This window comes from Rhineura floridana, chromosome 3, assembly GCF_030035675.1.
Source record: "Rhineura floridana isolate rRhiFlo1 chromosome 3, rRhiFlo1.hap2, whole genome shotgun sequence".
Lineage (NCBI taxonomy): Eukaryota > Metazoa > Chordata > Lepidosauria > Squamata > Rhineuridae > Rhineura > Rhineura floridana.
Window position 1 is genome coordinate 68,041,880 of NC_084482.1, and position 18,248 is coordinate 68,060,127.

At 43.0% G+C, this 18,248-nt stretch overlaps 1 protein-coding gene across 4 annotated transcripts in view; it reads right to left on the bottom strand.

The window, feature by feature from the left end:
• B3GNTL1 (UDP-GlcNAc:betaGal beta-1,3-N-acetylglucosaminyltransferase like 1) overlaps window positions 1-18,248 on the bottom strand; it is a 368,072-nt gene that overhangs the window by 311,941 nt on the left and 37,883 nt on the right. For all 4 annotated transcript variants that reach the window (XM_061621834.1, XM_061621837.1, XM_061621836.1 and 1 more), the window contains one exon: window positions 16,074-16,139. In XM_061621834.1, coding sequence (XP_061477818.1) covers window positions 16,074-16,139 — 66 coding nt within the window. The remainder of the gene's footprint in view (window positions 1-16,073; window positions 16,140-18,248) is intronic.

An 18,248-nucleotide genomic window follows, 5' to 3' on the forward strand; every position in this document is an offset into this window, starting at 1 on the left:
TCTGCCTCTTTTTCATCAAATACATCTTTGAATTCCTCATACTTCAGTGGCAGGTTCACTTGCTTGCTCTCCTGCACTGCCGCCGCCAAGGTGTTCTTGATTCCTTCAGGTTGACAGTTCTCCTGACAATACTGTGAGGTGAACCACACCACCGCCTCCTTCCAACTTATCTTGGGTTCGTGCTTTGCTAGCCAGGGCATTCCCAGAATCACCTCAAAGTTCAAGAGATCTGACACGTATAGCGAAATGAACTCTTCATGCCCAGGGATTTGAAGTTTCACTTCCTCCGTGGCTTGTGTCACCCCTCCTGACTTCAGGGGTCTCCCATCGATGGTCTCCACAGATAGGGGAGCGTCCAGTTTCCACCGGGAAATTCCATGACGCTTGGCCAGCTTTGCATCAATAAAATTTGTGGAGGCTCCACTGTCAATCAAGGCAGTAGAATTAAACACCACTCCTCTGGAAGTTGTAATCTGAATAGGTAAGACCAACACCCCTTTTGAGGGAGGTTGGATCGTTGGAGGGCCTTTATACAACGCGGCCCCCAGTCCACCTGCCTGCACGTGGACTGGGCGTTCTAGTTTCCCGACGGCTCGGCTTTCCCCCCTTTCAGTCCACAGTCTCTGGGCACATGGCCCGGTCCTGAACAATAAAAGCATAAACATTCTCGACGTCATCTTTCCTTTTCTTCTTCTGACAATCTTGGCCTAGCCCCTCCTTGTCCCTCAGTTGCGTTACCTGCCGCCCCTGCAGTGGAAAGGGTCTTGCTGCGGGATGCCGAGGCTGAGTATCTCGGGACCTCCTGCTTCTTTTCCAGGCGTCTTCCTTCCATCCGGTGATCTATCTGTAGGCATAGCCGGATTAGCCCTGGCAGGTCAGTGGGGGTGGTGGTCCTGGCCAGCTCATCCAGGATTTCAGCATTTAATCCACTCCAGTACATAAACATTAAAGCGGCATCATTATAGCCCATTTCCTGGGACAAAATTTTAAAAGCGTTAGTGTACTCAGAAACAGTCCCTTTAGCTTGCTTCAGAGCGCCTAGCTGCCGCGCTACTGTTTCAGCTCTTTGCTGGTCTTGAAACATCTCGATCATCTCCTGTATAAATCCTCTGTATCTTCCTAAGACAGTGTCCTTTCTCACCAGATATGGAGTCACCCATTTTGCTGCTTCTCCCTCCAGAAGGCTAATCACGAAGGCGACTTTAGCCCCATCGTCTGGAAATTCCGTGTGCCTGACATCCAGATATAATTCACATTGAGCCACGAAAGTTGCCAACTGATCACTCTGTCCCGCATATTTTGGGGGCAATCCAATGGGAACCTTTACTGTGGCAACTGGAGGGGCTGTTCGCATCTGGTCGATCGTGGTCTTCAAGGCTTGATTATCCGTTTTCAACGCCTTGACGGCTGCTAGCAGGGCTTGGACATCCGTCTGCAAATCAGCTACCTTAGTCCTCAAGAGTTTCACTTCTTCCGTCTCGGAAGTGGGGTTCGTTCCCCCCCCTGCTCCCTTTGACATCTTGTCCCAGTCAAGTGAAGAGAGCATTGAGGGTGATTGAGGTGGCTCTGTCAAGCTGTCAGGCCCAGGATGAGACTCAGGAACCAGACCAGGGGTTGTAAGTAATTCGGTTTTTATTAGAGTAATGTCCAAGCAAAGACTGCGTCTTCTCATGAAGCAGTACAGAAATACAGGTCCTGCGGCATTGAGAGAAAGTTGACAGAGCAAGGAGCTGCTTCCCGCCTGTTCTTTAAGAAGGGGCCAAACGGGCGCGCAACCTTTCGCTCCTCCTTAACTGCCCCTCAGGTACTACCCGCCTTCCCCCCCTTCTCTCTTGTCTTTTCAGATGTCTTCTTGTGCGCGGCGAAGGGGGAAGCATCGGCCCCTCCTCTTCTGAAGTTTCCGATTCCAGTATGGGGGATGGGGGGGCTGATGGTAAACTGCCTCGCTCTTCCCCCTCCTTTTCTGAGCTTCGGAGAAGGGGAGGCGTGGGAATGTCTGAAGCTCCAAAGCTCTCAGACTCTCCATTGCTAAGCAACCCTATCTCTGGCATTTCCTCTGCTTCGTCTTCGCTGCACTCGGGCGAAGTTGCTCCCCCTCCTCCCTGCCATCCGTCTGAATCCCCTTCTTCCAACCTGACGGGACCCCAACTCTGCCTCCCGACACCCACACAGCCATGATGCTCACTGGGTGACCTTGATCAGTCACTGCCTCTCAGCCTCAGTATGCCGCTTATCATGAAAATCCTATTCATAGTGTCGCCATAAGTCAGAATCGACTTGAAGGCAATCATTTTCAAGCATAATTGCACAGGAGTAAATTCCATTGAATTTAGTAAATATGTGAATGATCAAAGCTGCCCTCCCCTCCTCCTCCCTCCCATCACCTACCTTTTGCCCCTTTCCTCCCTCTTCCTTCACCCCTCCCCCTCCCCCCTTCCAATCCCCTCCTTCTGCTCCCCTCTCCCCCTTTTTCTTTTCCTCTCCCTTCCCCCTCCTCCTCCCCCAAGGTCAGTTTTACCTATCCTAGCCAGGAGTAAATCCCACTGAACTCAGTAAGCATGCAAATGATCAGACCTGCCTTTCCCCTCCTTCCCCTCTCCTCTCCCTTCCTCCTCCCTCTTTTCTCTCCTCCCCTCTCCCTTCTTGCTTCTCCCCTCCCCACTCCAGACTTCCCTCCCCATGGTCAGTTTTACCTAATCTAAGCAAGATTGCACGGGAATAAATCCCAATGAACTCAATAAACATGCAAATGATCAAACCTTAGCCTCCCCCCAGCCTGCTCCAATCCCCCTCCTCCGCTCTCCATCCCCTCTGGTCAGTTTCATCTATCCTAAGCATGATTGAAGGGGAGTAAATCCCACTGAACTCAATAAGCATGCAAATGATCAATCCATTCTCAGCAAACTTGCACAGGATCCCATTTCTTACATCCCGGATTAAAAAGCAGCGAAATTCACTAATAGGCAAAAAACCTTGCGGTTTAAGAATGTATCTATAGCCAACAGATATTTCTGTCACACTTTAAAAAGCAGGGAAATTGGGCAGCTATAATGAATACACCAGGGGAGCAGGAGACCTGACCTCCTCTCTCAGATATTGCACTGCCCTACAAATTTGTAAAAAGGCAAACACAATTTGGGTTGGTCTTTCACAGTCCAATCCACTTGCTGTGTAGCTTGGAAGAATTTGGTAACATGTGCCTCTGTGTACTAGTCGCTGTATTATTGCATTTAGGGTTCTGACTGTGTTTCTGTCTCCTCTTGCTTTTCTTCTTTCTTTAACAATTTTAAGAATTTCATCAGTCATTCATTGAGGTTTTTCTCTCTTTTTAACTAGAGGCATTTTTTTTTCATTCTTCCCTGATAATGTCTCTGACTTCACTCCATAGTTCTTCTGTCAACTAAGTCTTGGAGGCCTGGCCTGGCAACCAAGAGGTTTTCTGTATCTTTAAAAGTTGTGCAGAGGGAAGGGAGAATTCCACCTTGTGTTTTTTCTCATTACAGTGTTGCAAGAACACCTGCACTTGGCTGACTTTCTCTTCTGCTAAAGATACAGGATCAGTCTCAGGCCATGAACCTGGCAACCCTAATTGCAACCCAAGTCATCTGCTTTTACTTTTATTCTTCATTCCCCCTCATGGTAGCCTGGCACAAAGCATACAGAGCAGCAGAAATAAACATCAAAAGCAAAGTTGACCATGATAACAATATAAAGCAATACAGATGAATGAATGAAACTTATTGTTTAAAGCCATAGACCACCACAATATAAATGCAACAATCATTTTGATGTAGTCAACAGTTATATCAACACAAAAGAAAACAGAAAAATACTCCCCCCCCGCGAAGCACATATTACCACTCTACAATTAACTATAAAGATGTTAAAATGAAATAAACCAGAAGCACACCACACTCCCTGCCTCCTAAAGTTTTTGGAAATCTAGCCAGTATTTTTTTGGCTAACAGAGCAAATTTTGCTACTTGGATGGTAATGTTTATATTTTTACCTGCAAGCAAGGTACATATTTTGTCCAGGATGGGTTTGTTTGACAGAGACTGGTTGGTAAAAGTAAGAAGTTTATGCCTAGGTAGCTCATGTAAGGAGCAACAGGTAATGAGAGACATCCTCAATCTTGCTGGAGTCACAAATACAGTCTTTAGTAAAGTGGGATGTTATTAAACCTCCCATCCAAGAAAGCAAAGGGCATACACTAGAAATGGTAAGGCTCTAAATTATTTTCTTAAAACATTGCAGATGAAGCAGAAGGATCTGTTGCACAAGTTGGTTGTACCTAGTTCTGCCAGGTAATGCTACCTCTGAATGACTTAACATCTTACAACTCCTCATGCTTGCAACAGAAAAATGTGGTAAGAGAACTGCTGTTTCAGCTAGGAGAGGAGGAATTTACCAAAGAGGAAGTAAATTTTCGTTAATCATGCAACTACATTACTACCAGTTTTATGTTAATAGAATGGATGCTAAAGTAGACAACAAAGAAAACCAAACAATGAAGCCAAAGAGGATAGAGGAACATGGCATTCCCAGTTTTTTTAAAAAAAGGCATAGGTCAGTAATGGATTGCCTGCCGAAACCAAACACATACTGCTGATTTAGCACCACCCACAGTGGAAGACACCTGCAGGGTCATGAAAAAACCATGTATTTGTTCCATTTTCATCCTTATTACTATCTCACTATCATGCAACATGCCCAAACAAGTGAAATGAGACTGGGAAGAGTATGAGCTCATACATATCAACTATAAGATCTATTTTTTACTAGCATGAAACAAATGCACACATTAAACTCTTTTTAAAGCTTTGTCATCTGTGGGCCTCTCTAACAAGGATGCTTGCCAAGTTATGTATGGTAATACTGCGGGATGGATTATTGCCTAAAAATTAAACACAAACCATTTTGTTTTTATTTTCATTCTAGTTCAAAGAAAATGGTTATTATACATCTGGCCCTACCCCCTTATTGCTTCACAAAGGGGTCTTTCCCCTGCTATGTTTTTTCCCCAAAGAGTACCACACCAAGAAGAAGAGAAGTGCCAAACACTTTCACTTAATACAGTTATTTTGCAACTGTGAAACTGAAAACTAAATTAAACACAACCTTGTTTTCCCTCACACAAGCTGTGAGGCAACAGGCCTTGTCTCAATTCATTCACTTCAGAGAAGGACTTCTTTTCATGTGTGTAAGTAAAACAGCTGTTCGAAAGCTGTAGCATAAGCAGTGCAGCAAGGTAGCTAGGTTTCAGACTAACAATATCTAATCCCAACTATAGCTTTGTGCGGCCTTCTGGTTTATTGGCAGGGCCGGTGGTGAAGGGCAGCCAGGTCAGGACCTGGCTGAAGGCCCCATGGCCCACAGGGGCCCCTGAAGGATTCCTCATTAGGGTGGGGGAGTAGCGCTCCCCTTCTGCAATCCACGGCAGACTCCCTGCCATTAATCGCAGGGAGGGAGCTTTCAGGCTGCCCACCCATCCACTTGCTCCACCTACCTCTCTCTCCTGTCTTCTGAGGCTGTGTGCACTGCGCGCAGGGTTGCCATTGTAAGAAACGTGGTTTTAACATGGTTTTCCTTAAGGGAAAAACCCCCTATGAGACCCCAAAAATGGTCTCCTGTGGAAGACCCACGACAGAGACAAGTGTGAATCAGTTTTAAAAGCTTTTATTTTCGTTCTTGCAAGGACGGGTGTCCTACCAGAAGGCAGACACACCCAAATGACATTGGTACAAATCTTTTATCCCCTAGCCCGACGCTTCATGCCCTCCCCTGTTTTCCCCATTGGTCAGGTACTTCCAGGGTTCACAGCCTATCAGATCCGCCTGTCCCTGTCACATGAAACTCCTCCCCTGTTTACATCTCCCACTCCTCAGTTTTAGGCTACCTTATACCCTTATTTATTATTTCCCATATATGGTATTTTACTCCCCTCCCCTCCTCATTAACTAAGCATAAAAACTCCCTTTACATCAAGCAAAGCAATGAAGGGCTAAAAACATCACCTGAATTAGTCAAGTGTAAATCCCCTGTCTATTTTAAAGTGGAACTTGACCACAAACTGTCTGTTCTGGCTGCTTTGTTTGAACTTCAGACAGATGTCCTATTCTAAGAAAAAGCCCCTTTTCTCTATCTACGTTAACTCCAGCTTCTATAGAATTATCTACTGCAAACAGTCTATTAACCTATTAACCATTTATTCTTAACAATAAAAATCACACATTTTATTTATCCTTAACATATTCTGAAAAAGCAACACATTATATGCATTTCTCTCACCATCAACCAAAATGGCGGCAGAGGCTTTTTTAAGGGGCTGATGCTACTACTGCCATCTTGGTTGATGGCAGGCATGCATGTGCGTGTGCAGCGTACCACACATGCATGCCATCAACCAAGATGGCGGCAGGGACATCAGCCCCTTAGAGAAGCCTCTGCTGCCATCTTGGTTGATGGCAGCCATGTGCACGCAGCGCAAGCAGCAACAGGAGGTAAAAGAGAGGTAGGTGACACAGGCTGGTGCCCAAGGGCTCAGTCATGCCTGGTGCCAGCCCTGTTTAATGGAACAATTATTATTGTTGTGTGCATCTCCAAGTAGTGAGAGACTTCTGGGGGTTCCAGCACTCAGGGCCACTAAGAGCTGGCACTGGGCAGGGCAAGATGCATGATGTTACTACTTTCTTTAAACTAGTTTTAAAGTGACCGGTTTAACTTAGGGTGAGAAAGATTGAAAAGAAATGAAAGAAATATATCAGAACAGGACAGTTAATGTTGATTAGAAATAACACTGTTCACAAACCCAAGTGAAAATAAACTTAACATGTTTAGTACTATTGCATTACTAATTTTTTTAGTTTGTAGTGTTAATATTCTGTGAAGTGGGGCCTACTACTAATCGTTCTAGTCTCAAGGGATATGTTGCAGTTTGCCATGTCTGAATCACATTAATAAATGTTGATGCTTTGTTATTTTATATTTATTTAACAAAATTTATATACCACTTGACTGTAAAAACCCCTAAGTGGTTTACATAAAAACATTAAAATTATCAAACAGTTAAGAAAAAGTAATTAAAAACATTTTAAAAACAATTAAAATACGAACAGACTAAAGATTAAAACACATCAGCATCCATGTGTCTGGATAGGCTTGCCCAAACAAAAAAATTTTCTTACAAGTGCGGAACAAGTATTATGTGACACCTGCAACAGTGCCCATTCTACACATTAAAGCCCTCGAGTGGGTACATATGCGGTAAGGCAGTCCAGCAAGCAAACTGGTCCTGAGTGTTAAGGGCTTTACATACCAATAGTAAATAGTATTTCTGGCCCAGAAATAAATCAGCAACCAGTGCAGCAGAGGTGTTATCTGCTGACAGGGTCTCACTCCAGTCAGCAATCTGGCTGCAGCTTTCTGTGGTAACTGCAGTTTCTAGATCAAGTGCAGGGGAAGCCCCACCTGATGTAAATTTCAGTACTGAAATCACCAATGCCTGAACTATTTGTGGTCAGGCTCCCCCAATCCAGCAATGGTTGTAGTTGTCTTACCAGGCACAGCTAATAAAAGGCACTTCTAGCCACTGAGACTATCTGGGCCTCCAATGACAGAGCTAATCCAGAAGCACCCCCAGACTGTGTACTGCTCCTTCAGGGGGAGTGCAACCCCACCCAAGTCACGCAGTTGACCAATTTCTCAGACACAGGAACCACTCACCAGCAGTTCCTCTGCCTTGCCAGGATTCGAGCTCAGCTGATTTTCTTTCATCCATCCCACTACTGCATCTAAGGCACCAGTCCAGGGCCCACACAGCCTCTCCTGATTCAGATGTTATGGAGAAATAGAGCTGAGTGTCATCAGCATACTAATGACTCCTGCCCCAAACTCCTAATGACTGCTTCCAGCAGTTTTAGATATGTATTAAATAGTATTGAGGATAAGATGGTACCCTGTGGCACCCTGCAGCACAACTGCGAGGGGGCCAAAAGATGATCACCCAATGCTACTCTCTGGACTCGGTCCTGTAGGTAGGACCGGAACCATCATAACATGGTGCACCCAACTGCCATTCCATGGAGCCAGTCCAGGAGGAGACTGTGGTCAATTATATCAATAGCCGCTGAGAGACTGAGAAGCAGGAGCAAGGTTGCACTCCCATCCCACTCTCAGTAAAAGTTATCCAAGGCTTGGATATGCTGAGATTTAACTACAGACATTATAGCCACACTCTGGTCTGCTGAGATACCAAAATTTACTCTGTAATGTATTGTTTAGTTTTTAATGGTCTGGGAGAAGCCTGGGCCCTCCAGAGGTCTGGGCTCCTGAGATTTTGCCCCCCTCACCTCCCCCCAGCCTGCCAGTGCTTACCCAGGGCTTGGTTTCCTTGAAAAGAAGATCAGCAGAGACTATGGTGTCTTTAGGATACATGGTTTTATTTACACACAGCCTGAGCTTAAGATGGAGGGTTTCTTAGCAGCAGCATCCCAACAGATCTTGCCTCCCCATTAGGTTTCTGAGGAAGTCCCCAAAGCCACAGATTTGGATTCACCACAGAGAGCAAGGCAAGCCTCTCTGTGTCTTTTCAGCTTCTAGCTTTGCACCAGCTTTACACAAAAACTACCTCCTGCCCCAATCAGGTGAAGGGGAAAGGATACCTTCATTCCTATTGCAGCACATCTTCTCTCAGCTGAGTTATATAGACATGTAGACAGGACACTCAACAGGCCCATTAATTCAACAAAAAGACTGGCCTGGCCAGGACTATTAACTTATAAAAGGAACTATTTATCTCTATAGATAACAAAATCAACAGGCTGAAAGAGACCCACAAACACCATCTAGACCTACCCCAATCCTATAACATCATCATTATCATCATCCAATTTCTTGCCCACCCTTCACCATAAGGTCCCAGGTTACAGCAAAATTAAAATCAGTTTAAACAAATTACAATAAAGAGAATAGGATGGGTCCTAAAAAAAAAGAAGCGAAGAATACTCTATTTTACAGTGCAATTCCGTTATAGATGATACTTCTGTGGGACAGATTTCAGTCTACTAAATATGGCTACTTAATATATGTGATTTATCCAACATTAGTAGGTGGGTCTATCTAGTCAATAATGACTTCTCTCCCTGCAATAAAACATCTTTTACTCTCTTCTAATCCATCTCTAGATATGCTTGTACCTCTGATCTGACACCATATCACCTTCCTTCTAGAGTGAAAACTCTTCTGAAAAGCAATCCAATGTCAACAACGAGGGCTTTCCAAGAATCCAACCTGCCTTTCGCCGACAACTGCTTAACCCCCCCCCAAAAGATGGAACGAAATTCATGTTAAAAGAGTGCCAAATCCTACACACTGTAAGCCACCTTAAAAATATTGGAATAAGCAAGCTTGCATGCCACCCCCTTTGATAGGGAGATGTTCCCTCTAACCAGTATTGGGGATATCTCTGTATGTTTGTTCACCATGATGTAACGTCCTTAAAGAGTGGGGTTATTTACCTTCTCTTCCTCCTCCTTTGTCTGTGGATATTGATCTTTTTGCATATTCTCCATTAACCTCTAGCAGAGGGAGCAGGTAGACCTCCTTCCAGGAGCATACTCACCTATGACTGAAAATGGACTGAGACTTCAGATTATTTCTGTCTAAGCTAGAGCCTATGTTTTCTTAATCATATGAAGGTCGTGAGTAAATATTCTTTTATTCTTTTTACCTAAGAAGATTGCCTCTGTTTTGCCTCTGTTTTGTTATTGTTACTGGTATGTCTGAGAGAAGGTGTGGGACTGGTTATTCTCAAATCCGCTGTTGCATTTATACTTTGCTAAGAAATAGGACTACATATTGTTCCTATTTCATTTAAAAACCAAACAAAATGTGTCATAGGCCCTAACAAAACCACAAAATCTAAATATATTATTTTTCCAGCTCATTTCCCTATTAAGCAACTCCTATTTGCTATACCCTGGGAGAAGGGGCACATCCAAAGAGGAGTGTTCCTTATCTTCTCCAAGCCACATCAGAATAAGGCGTCAAAGAAGGCACTGACTCACATCTAGTGTGCTGCAGGTATGGCTTTGTTTCAGGTCTGTTACTTCACAGGCCAGTTTCTGCTAGGTACCAGGTTGCTCTCAGCAATAAGTACAGTCCTTCTATAGACTTCCTCTCCTAGGGTGCCTGACTTCTGTGCTGTTTGCTTTGGCAGGCTTAAGTTGAGGATTCTTATGTCTTCCTGTGGGGGAAGCGTTTGGGTAAAACCTAGAATGTTTCTATTCCTTCTTTTGTCCCACCCAATGGGACTTAAGGGGAGAGCCGGAAGATAGCCTCTGGGAGAGGAGTAAGAGCCAAGCCTCCCTTCTTTGTTACCAGACCCTAGCTCAGAGGCTAGCTATTTTAGCCTGCTCTCTGGATTTTCACTACCCTTCTTCCCGCTCCCCCTCGCTGAGGCTTTTTATATCCTCCAGCTTTCCCTATCCTTCATTCTGGCTGAGGCCCTACAGCTGTGCTCCTTCCCTCCCATCAGGCAGATGAATGAGAGTGCCCCACCCTGCCCCTTCTAGCACAGATGGAGACTTAAGGCAATACCCAAATGTGGTCTCCTCAGGAGCCATTGCCTGGTTGCTGCTTAGTGGTATGGATCTGAGCCTACTTAAAGGACAAGGTGCTGGCAAAGGACTGGTGAGCCCCTGCTGCCCATCACAACTTGTTCACAGCTATCCAAAAGATAAAGTAACGTACACAATAAATTCCACTAGCTACTTTGTGGTTAGCTCAGTTGGCACAGCTGCAGACAACTAACTAACTGATCATAGAATCAAAGAATAGTAGAGTTGGAAGGGGCCTATAAGGCCATCAAGTCCAACCCCCTGCTCAATGCAGGAATCCAAATCAAAGCATTCCCAACAGATGACTGTCCAGCTGCCTCTTGAATGCCTCCAGTGTCGGAGAGCCCACTACCTCTCTAGGTAATTGGTTCCATTGTTGTATGGCTCTAACAGTTAGGAAGTTTTTCCTGATATCCAGTCGGAATCTGGCTTCCTGCAACTTGAGCCCATTATTCTGTGTCCTGCACTCTGGGATGATTGAAAAGAGATCCTGGCCCTCGTCTGTGTGACAACCTTTCAGGTACTTGAAGAGTGCTATCATATCTCTCCTCAGTCTTCTCTTCTCCAGGCTAAACATGCCCAGTTCTTTCAGTCTCTCCTCATAGGGCTTTGTTTCCAGTCCCCTGATCATCCTTGTTGCCCTCCTCTGAACCTGTTCCAGTTTGTCTGCATCCTTCTTGAAGTGCAGAGACTAGAACTGGACGCAGCACTCAAGATGAGGCCTAACCAGTGCTGAATAGAGGGGAACTAATACTTCACGCGATTTGGAAACTATACTTCTGTTAATGCAGCCTAATATAGCGTTTGCCTTTTTTGCAGCCACATCACACTGTTGGCTCATATTCAGCTTGTGATCAACGACAATTCCAAGATCCTTCTCACATGTCGTATGGCTGAGCCAAGTATCCCCCATCTTATAACTGTGCATTTGGTTTCTTTTTCCTAAGTGTAGAACTTTGCATTTATCCCTATTGAATTTTATTCTGTTGTTTTCAGCCCAATGCTCCAGCCTGTCAAGGTCCCTTTGAATTTTGTTTCTGTCTTCCACAGTATTAGCTATGCCCCCCAACTTTGTATCATCTGCAAATTTGATAAGCATGCTCTGCATCTCCTCATCCAAGTCGTTAATAAAAATGTTGAAGAGCACTGGGCCCAGGACCAAGTCCTATGGTACCCCACTCGTTACTTCCACCCAGTTTGAGAAGGAACCATTGATAAGCACTCTTTGAGTACAATTCTGGAGCCAGCTGTGGATCCACCTGATAGTTGTTCTATCCAGCCCACATTTATCTAGCTTGCTAATCAGAATATCATGGGGCACTTTGTCAAAAGCTTTGCTGAAGTCGAGATATATTATGTCCACAGCATTCCCACAGTCTACAAGGGAGGTTACCAGATCAAAAAAATGAGATAAGAGTAGTGTGGCAGGATTTGTTCTTCATAAATCCGTGTTTGTCAGGCCCAGGATGTGACTCAGGAACCAGACCAACGGCTGTAGTTAATTCGTGTTTTATTAGGGTAATGTCCAAACAAAGACTGCGTTTTCTCATGAAGCAATACAGGGATACAGGTCCTGCGGCATTGGGAGAAAGTTGACAGAGCAAGGGACTTCTTCCCGCCTGTTCTTTAAGAAGGGGCCAAACAGGCGCGCAATCTTTCGCTCCTCCTTAACTGCCCCTCAGGTACTGCCCGCCTTCCCCCCCTTCTCTCCTGTCTTTTCAGCTGTCTGCGTGTGCGCGGTGAGGGGGGAAGCATCACCCCCTCCTCTTCTGAAGTTTCCGATTCCAGGATGGGGGACAGGGGAGGGGCTGATGGTAAACTGCCTCCCTGCTTTTCGGCTGTGAGCAGCCCTCCCTCTTTCCCCTCTTGCTCTGAGCCTGAAAGAGGGGGAGGCGTGAGAATGTCCAGGGAGGGCTCAGGCTCCCCGTCGCTAAGCGACCTTATCACTGGCAGTTCCTCTGTTTTGTCTTCGCTCCAAAGGGGGGAAGTTCCTCCCCCTTCCCTCTGCCATCCATCCGAATACTCTTCTCCCAACTCTCCGGGATCCAGCTCCCCGGGATTGGGACCCCAGCTCTGCCTTCCGACAGTGTTGGCTCCTAGTAATCACTGCATTGTTTTCAAGGTGCTTACAGATTGACTGCTTTATAATCTGCTCCAGAGTTTTTCCAGGGATTGATGTTAGGCTGACTGGTCTGTAGTTCCCCAGTTCTTCCTTTTTGCCCTTTTCGAAGATAGGGACAACATTAGCTCTCCTCCAGTCATCCGGCACTTCACCAGTCCTCCACAATTTTGCAAAGATAATAGGCAGCGGTTCTGAGAGTTCTTCAGCCAGTTCCTTTAATACTCTAGGATGCAGTTTATCGGGCCCTGCAAATTTGAACTCATTCTAAGTAATTAGGTATTCCTTGACCGTTTGTTTGTCAAGCTCAAGCTCCAAACCTGCCCCTTCCACTTCATTACTATTCATACGGTGAAACAATAGTGGGTAGGAGCAGCCCCTTGCATTACAGGTTTTATTTCAAACTTAACTACCAGCTTCAGTGAACCCCTGCTATTATAGTTACAAGACACTATTTGCTTCTTTTTTCAATAAAACAACAGAAAACAACAAACAGCGTTACAGAAATAGATTAAACAGAGTACATGGATATACAAAAAGCTCAATGCACGGTGAAAAGTGGAACAGATTGGACAAACCAAATACCAGCCAATCTCGCAGGATACCATATGAAAGATGGTTGGCAGGCAAAAAGAGAAAACATGCATATTATGGTCTCTGACCTGCTCCCATACACCTGCCATAACCCTATTTGAGTTATTGGTGGTTGCAGCAACTGGTAATCCCAATTCACATAAGACAAGAAGGGGGACTATATCACTTCAAATTTATCTTTCTTGGCTCGCCCATATATTATTAGTAAGGAAATTCAAAGCACAGTATGCAAGAACACCCCCCCCGAACATTCCTGCAGCTACAGTACCTGAGCTATTTTCTCCAGTACTCTTCTTTCAAAAATTGTCTCCATGGATGTCCAGTAATGTATCTTGTATTGCCTCATGAAGAAGGCATGCAGGACAAGGCAGTTCTGAGTTGTCCCCACATACATACGAAGAATGACCCAAAAATCTAGACATTACCTTTTACAAAATGAAATATATTTATGAGAGGCAGCCTCAAGTCCATAAAATACCAAGATAGATGAGTTTTGAAATCTCTTTTGTGCCTGAACTGCCTATAGAATTTTTTCTTCTCTGCTAGAAAGAGTCAGTGGATTGTATCTAACAATGGTCCTTCTCAAGGTACACCCTCTGAAATTAGTGAACATGACTAACGTAGGTCTATTAATTTCAATTACTCTATTATTCCAAAAATAACTTAGATGGATACAACTCAGTGATCCCTACATATTTTCCATCAAAATTTTGGCAAGCTTTCTATTAATTGGCAATATTTCCTTGAATTTTTTTTATATTTTACAAAAATTATGAGTTTTAAATAAATTATGTACAAAATTGTTAGTCAAAATACTTTGTTAAAGCATAAAATTACTTAAACAAGGAAATAAACACACTTTTCTTCATAACATTCTGTTGTCTCATAAGTCTTGAATATTTATTTTATATGTATTTTATTTGTTTATTTAATAATATTTATATACTGCTTGATTGTAATAAAACCTTCAAGCGGTTTACAAAAAACACATTAAAACCATCAATAAAAAACAGTTAAAAACAGGTATTAAAAGACATTCAAAAATAGTTAAAATCAACAGTGAACAAAAAGATCAACACTGATGTCAGCATTCTACATGCCTGGATAGGGTTTCCTAAACAAAAATGTTTTAAGCAGGTGCTGAAAAGAGTTCAGTGAAGGTGCCTGCCTGATGTCAACAGGTGTGGAGTTCCAAAGTGTAGGTGCTGCCACATTAAAAGGTCAATTTCTTGCAAGTGTGGAACAAATATTATGTAGAATCTGTAAGAGCCAGTTCTACAGAGAGAAGGAGTTAAGTGGGCATATAATGGAATAATGTGATCACACAAGTAAATTGGTCCCAAGCTGTTAAGGATTTGTTGTGAGTCAAGCAGGGAGGGGGTAGATAGATTAGAGTGACATAGAGGATGGGGACTTGGACTAGGAACCTGGGGAGGGGGCATACAGTGGGATGGACTTTTGGGGCACCCCAGCCCCCGTCTTGGACAGCTCAGACCCCTTAGCTCCTAATCCCCCTGTGGAAGTGCCACCTGGCATGTCTGACACTCTCCAACTGGACACGCCTCTGCCGCCAGAGAATCAACCTGGCACATCAGACATTTCCCAGTTGAGCACTGCCCAGCTTCTCCCACCTAAACTGACATCTAGCAGCCTCCATTGTCAGAGGGGGAAGCTGAGATCAAACCACCTTTGCCCTGCGTTCGAAGGCATTTGAGGAGGGAAGTTCAACAGACTGAGCTGAGGAAGAGCCTTTGTTTTGCACAAGATCCAAGCCTACTTAAGGGGACTTGGGGGAGAACCCAGTTGCTGAATCAATGACTTAGAGTTGCAAGGTCATGCTTAGTCAAAGCATTGCAAAGTTCCTAGAAAGAGTAGTTAGGTTAGGTTAATGAGGCGAACTGCTTTGGATGTATATATTACTTTAATAAAAAGAGAAAAATCCACAGCCGAGCCTAGTTTCCTCAACTTCGGGCAGGACAGGACTTTATACACTAATAGCGACAGCTTGAATTTGGCCTAGTAGCAAATTGGCAGCCAGTGCAGATCTCTGATCAGAGGTGTTATATGCTGACAGGGTCTTACTGACATTTGCAACCCACCACATTCTGTTGATGGAAGCATTACTGTCAGTTGAGTGCCACTGTCAAACCCAATTGTTACTACATGTTCACACTTTCACAAGGTTAATACACTGATGAAGTTGAACTTCTTGATCCAACTGTTTTAATTGCTTTTTATTGTTTAATTCTTTTTAATATGCTTATTTTATTGTTTGTTTTAAATATTGATATTTTGATGGAATTGTTTTATTGAGTTTTTTAATTATGTATGCATCTCATAACTAATGTTATGCTTGTAAACTGCTTAGAATTCATTATAGCATCTAAGCTGTATATAAATCATCATCAACAGCAGCAGCAGATGAACTCTTTTTTATTAGCTATATTGATCATTTATTTTTTAATTTATTACCACTTTTGGCAACACAGACTTTTAAATAAGGTTACATATTATAAACTTCCAGAGAACATAAACAACAAAGTAAGCTACTACAAGGTCTCTAGAAACTTTTTCTAAAAGATTGCTAGTTTAAGGAGTACCAATTACATCAAAGCTACTATAACATTTTCCAACCCTTTCTGTTAAAATAATCAAAGCTACTATAACATTTTCCAACCCTTTCTGTTAAAATAATTGCATGCCTCACTATTAAAAGAAAAGGCAGAGAGAGAGATACTCACACTTTTTGGATGCTGAATAGCAGCTTCCCACTGCAGCCTTATTCTCTGGGGCATCATCACATCATCCTGTAATAAATGGCACACTCTTACTGAATGTTAAAGAAGGCCCACTGCTGTTCTCAAACAATAACTAGAGATGGTTGCCAGATTAACTGGTCATTTTACTAAGCCCAAAGACAAAACCATAAAATACACAATTGGCTGCAAAGACTTGAAGGACTCCACACATGACTTAACAGTTTCTGCATGGCTACTACAGTAACAAAACGTAACCCCAAAAGGTAATTAACACAAATTAGAACAAAAAAATCCAAACTTTTTACAGTAGACGCTAAAATTGTTAGTTTTATACAATAAACTAAATTATCTTTCAGATTTTCCACCCACGACAGATTACAAGTGTTCAAGAATATACTGTAACTATTTCTTGCTATTTATACATAACTATTAATGCATAAAGTACTTTAAAATTCTTTTCCTAGCAATTCTTGCAAGAGGGGTTTCATTAGAATTTAAATCAAAATATTAAATCACTGAATACAAGGCTACCAGATATGGTGTCCATTTAAAACTACTTGCATCTTCCTGTCTCTCTTATTTAGGTATTTATAAATTAAATCAAAGCCAAAATTCTAGACTGATCATTAGATCAGCATCTAATGTCAACAAGCCATAGTTTGAAATGAGCAAGGCTGAAGAAGCAGCAGTGGAGAAGCATGGAGATGTTGTTGGTAGAGCCATCACCTTATTATGAGCCTCACACTCAGACATGATGAGCCTGATACTACATTACGAGTATGTGGTAGTAGACCATGAGGGTCAAATTCTTGACTGTACCACTTCAAACTGTAGATGGGAGGTTATATTTTTGAATGCTACCACATGTTGGTTAATTTGGTAAACTAAAATATTAGTGAGCAGGCTATGGTGAAATAGTACTGTCCAGAATTCTACCACTTCAGTCTACTAGCTTGTTCCACAGAATGTGTAGAATGGGTCTGGCAAAAGCCTCACTAGATTTAACCTTTTAAGCCTTAAAAAGTTTGGCCCAAGCTATTTAATTGACCGCTTGCACCCATTAACATCTTGCCCACACATTCAGATATACAACAGAGGCTCTCCTTGTGCGTCCATCTCCTAGATCAGCAAGCTTGGTGACCTAATGGCTTTGGAACTCCCTGCCAGTGGACTGACCACAGGCTCCCACAGTTCAAACCTTTTCCTAAAAACGTAACTTTTCCAGTTGACTTATTTGTGGGTGATGTTTTACGTGCTGGATTGTGGTTTGCTACTGCTGTGGAAAGTATTTCAATTGGCTGGCAAAGTTTTTTTTTTAATTGGCTATTCTCCTAGGGGAAGAGATTTTGATGATTTTGTGATTGTTGTATTGTTGATATTTTATTATTTTTGACTTGAAGGCACATAACACACAAGACATCTTTTATTGTTGTAACAAAACACCCTTTCCCCATAACATCGATGAAGGCTGTATCAAAAGTCTCCTTTTAATGTAACACAGCCATTCACTCCTATTTGTCTCTGCCTTGACTTGCACATGGGGGCAAATATGTGAAATGCAGGGGAGACATCTACTACATCCTCTATTCCTGTTTACATTAGAAGAAATTAGTTACAGCACTTTGCCTATACAGAAGAAAGCAATTATGATGCATAGTCAGGGGATCCATAGAATCAAGAACTATAATTAGGATGGAACATTGAGAAGCCCCTGGAGGCAAGACTGAGCCACCAGTTGCCTCTCCCTATTCTAGGGACTGAAGAAAGTTGAAGCTAACTGAACACTACCATTTATCAACAATGATAACAAGGTTGGGAAACAAATCTCTGCCAGTGGCTCCATCTAATTAATCTACCTCAAGGTAGATAAAGTAAAAAAACTGAAAGCAAAGCTGGTTATCAGTTGTTGAAATGCTGGTAATAGAGTCGTAAGACTTAAGTTTTATATGTATATATACATGTATACACTGTCAAGTTCCTTACTTAAGGGTATCAACCTGAGCACAAGCCTAGGCAGTATATTAGTACAGAAGTATATAATATAATTGGATTGGCATGAAATTAGTTGGCATACTACAACACAGTTAATACATCTGAGTTTTTGCAGAATTAGTTTCTAAAGACAGAAGAAATTAAATACTCCAGACCTCCCTTAAA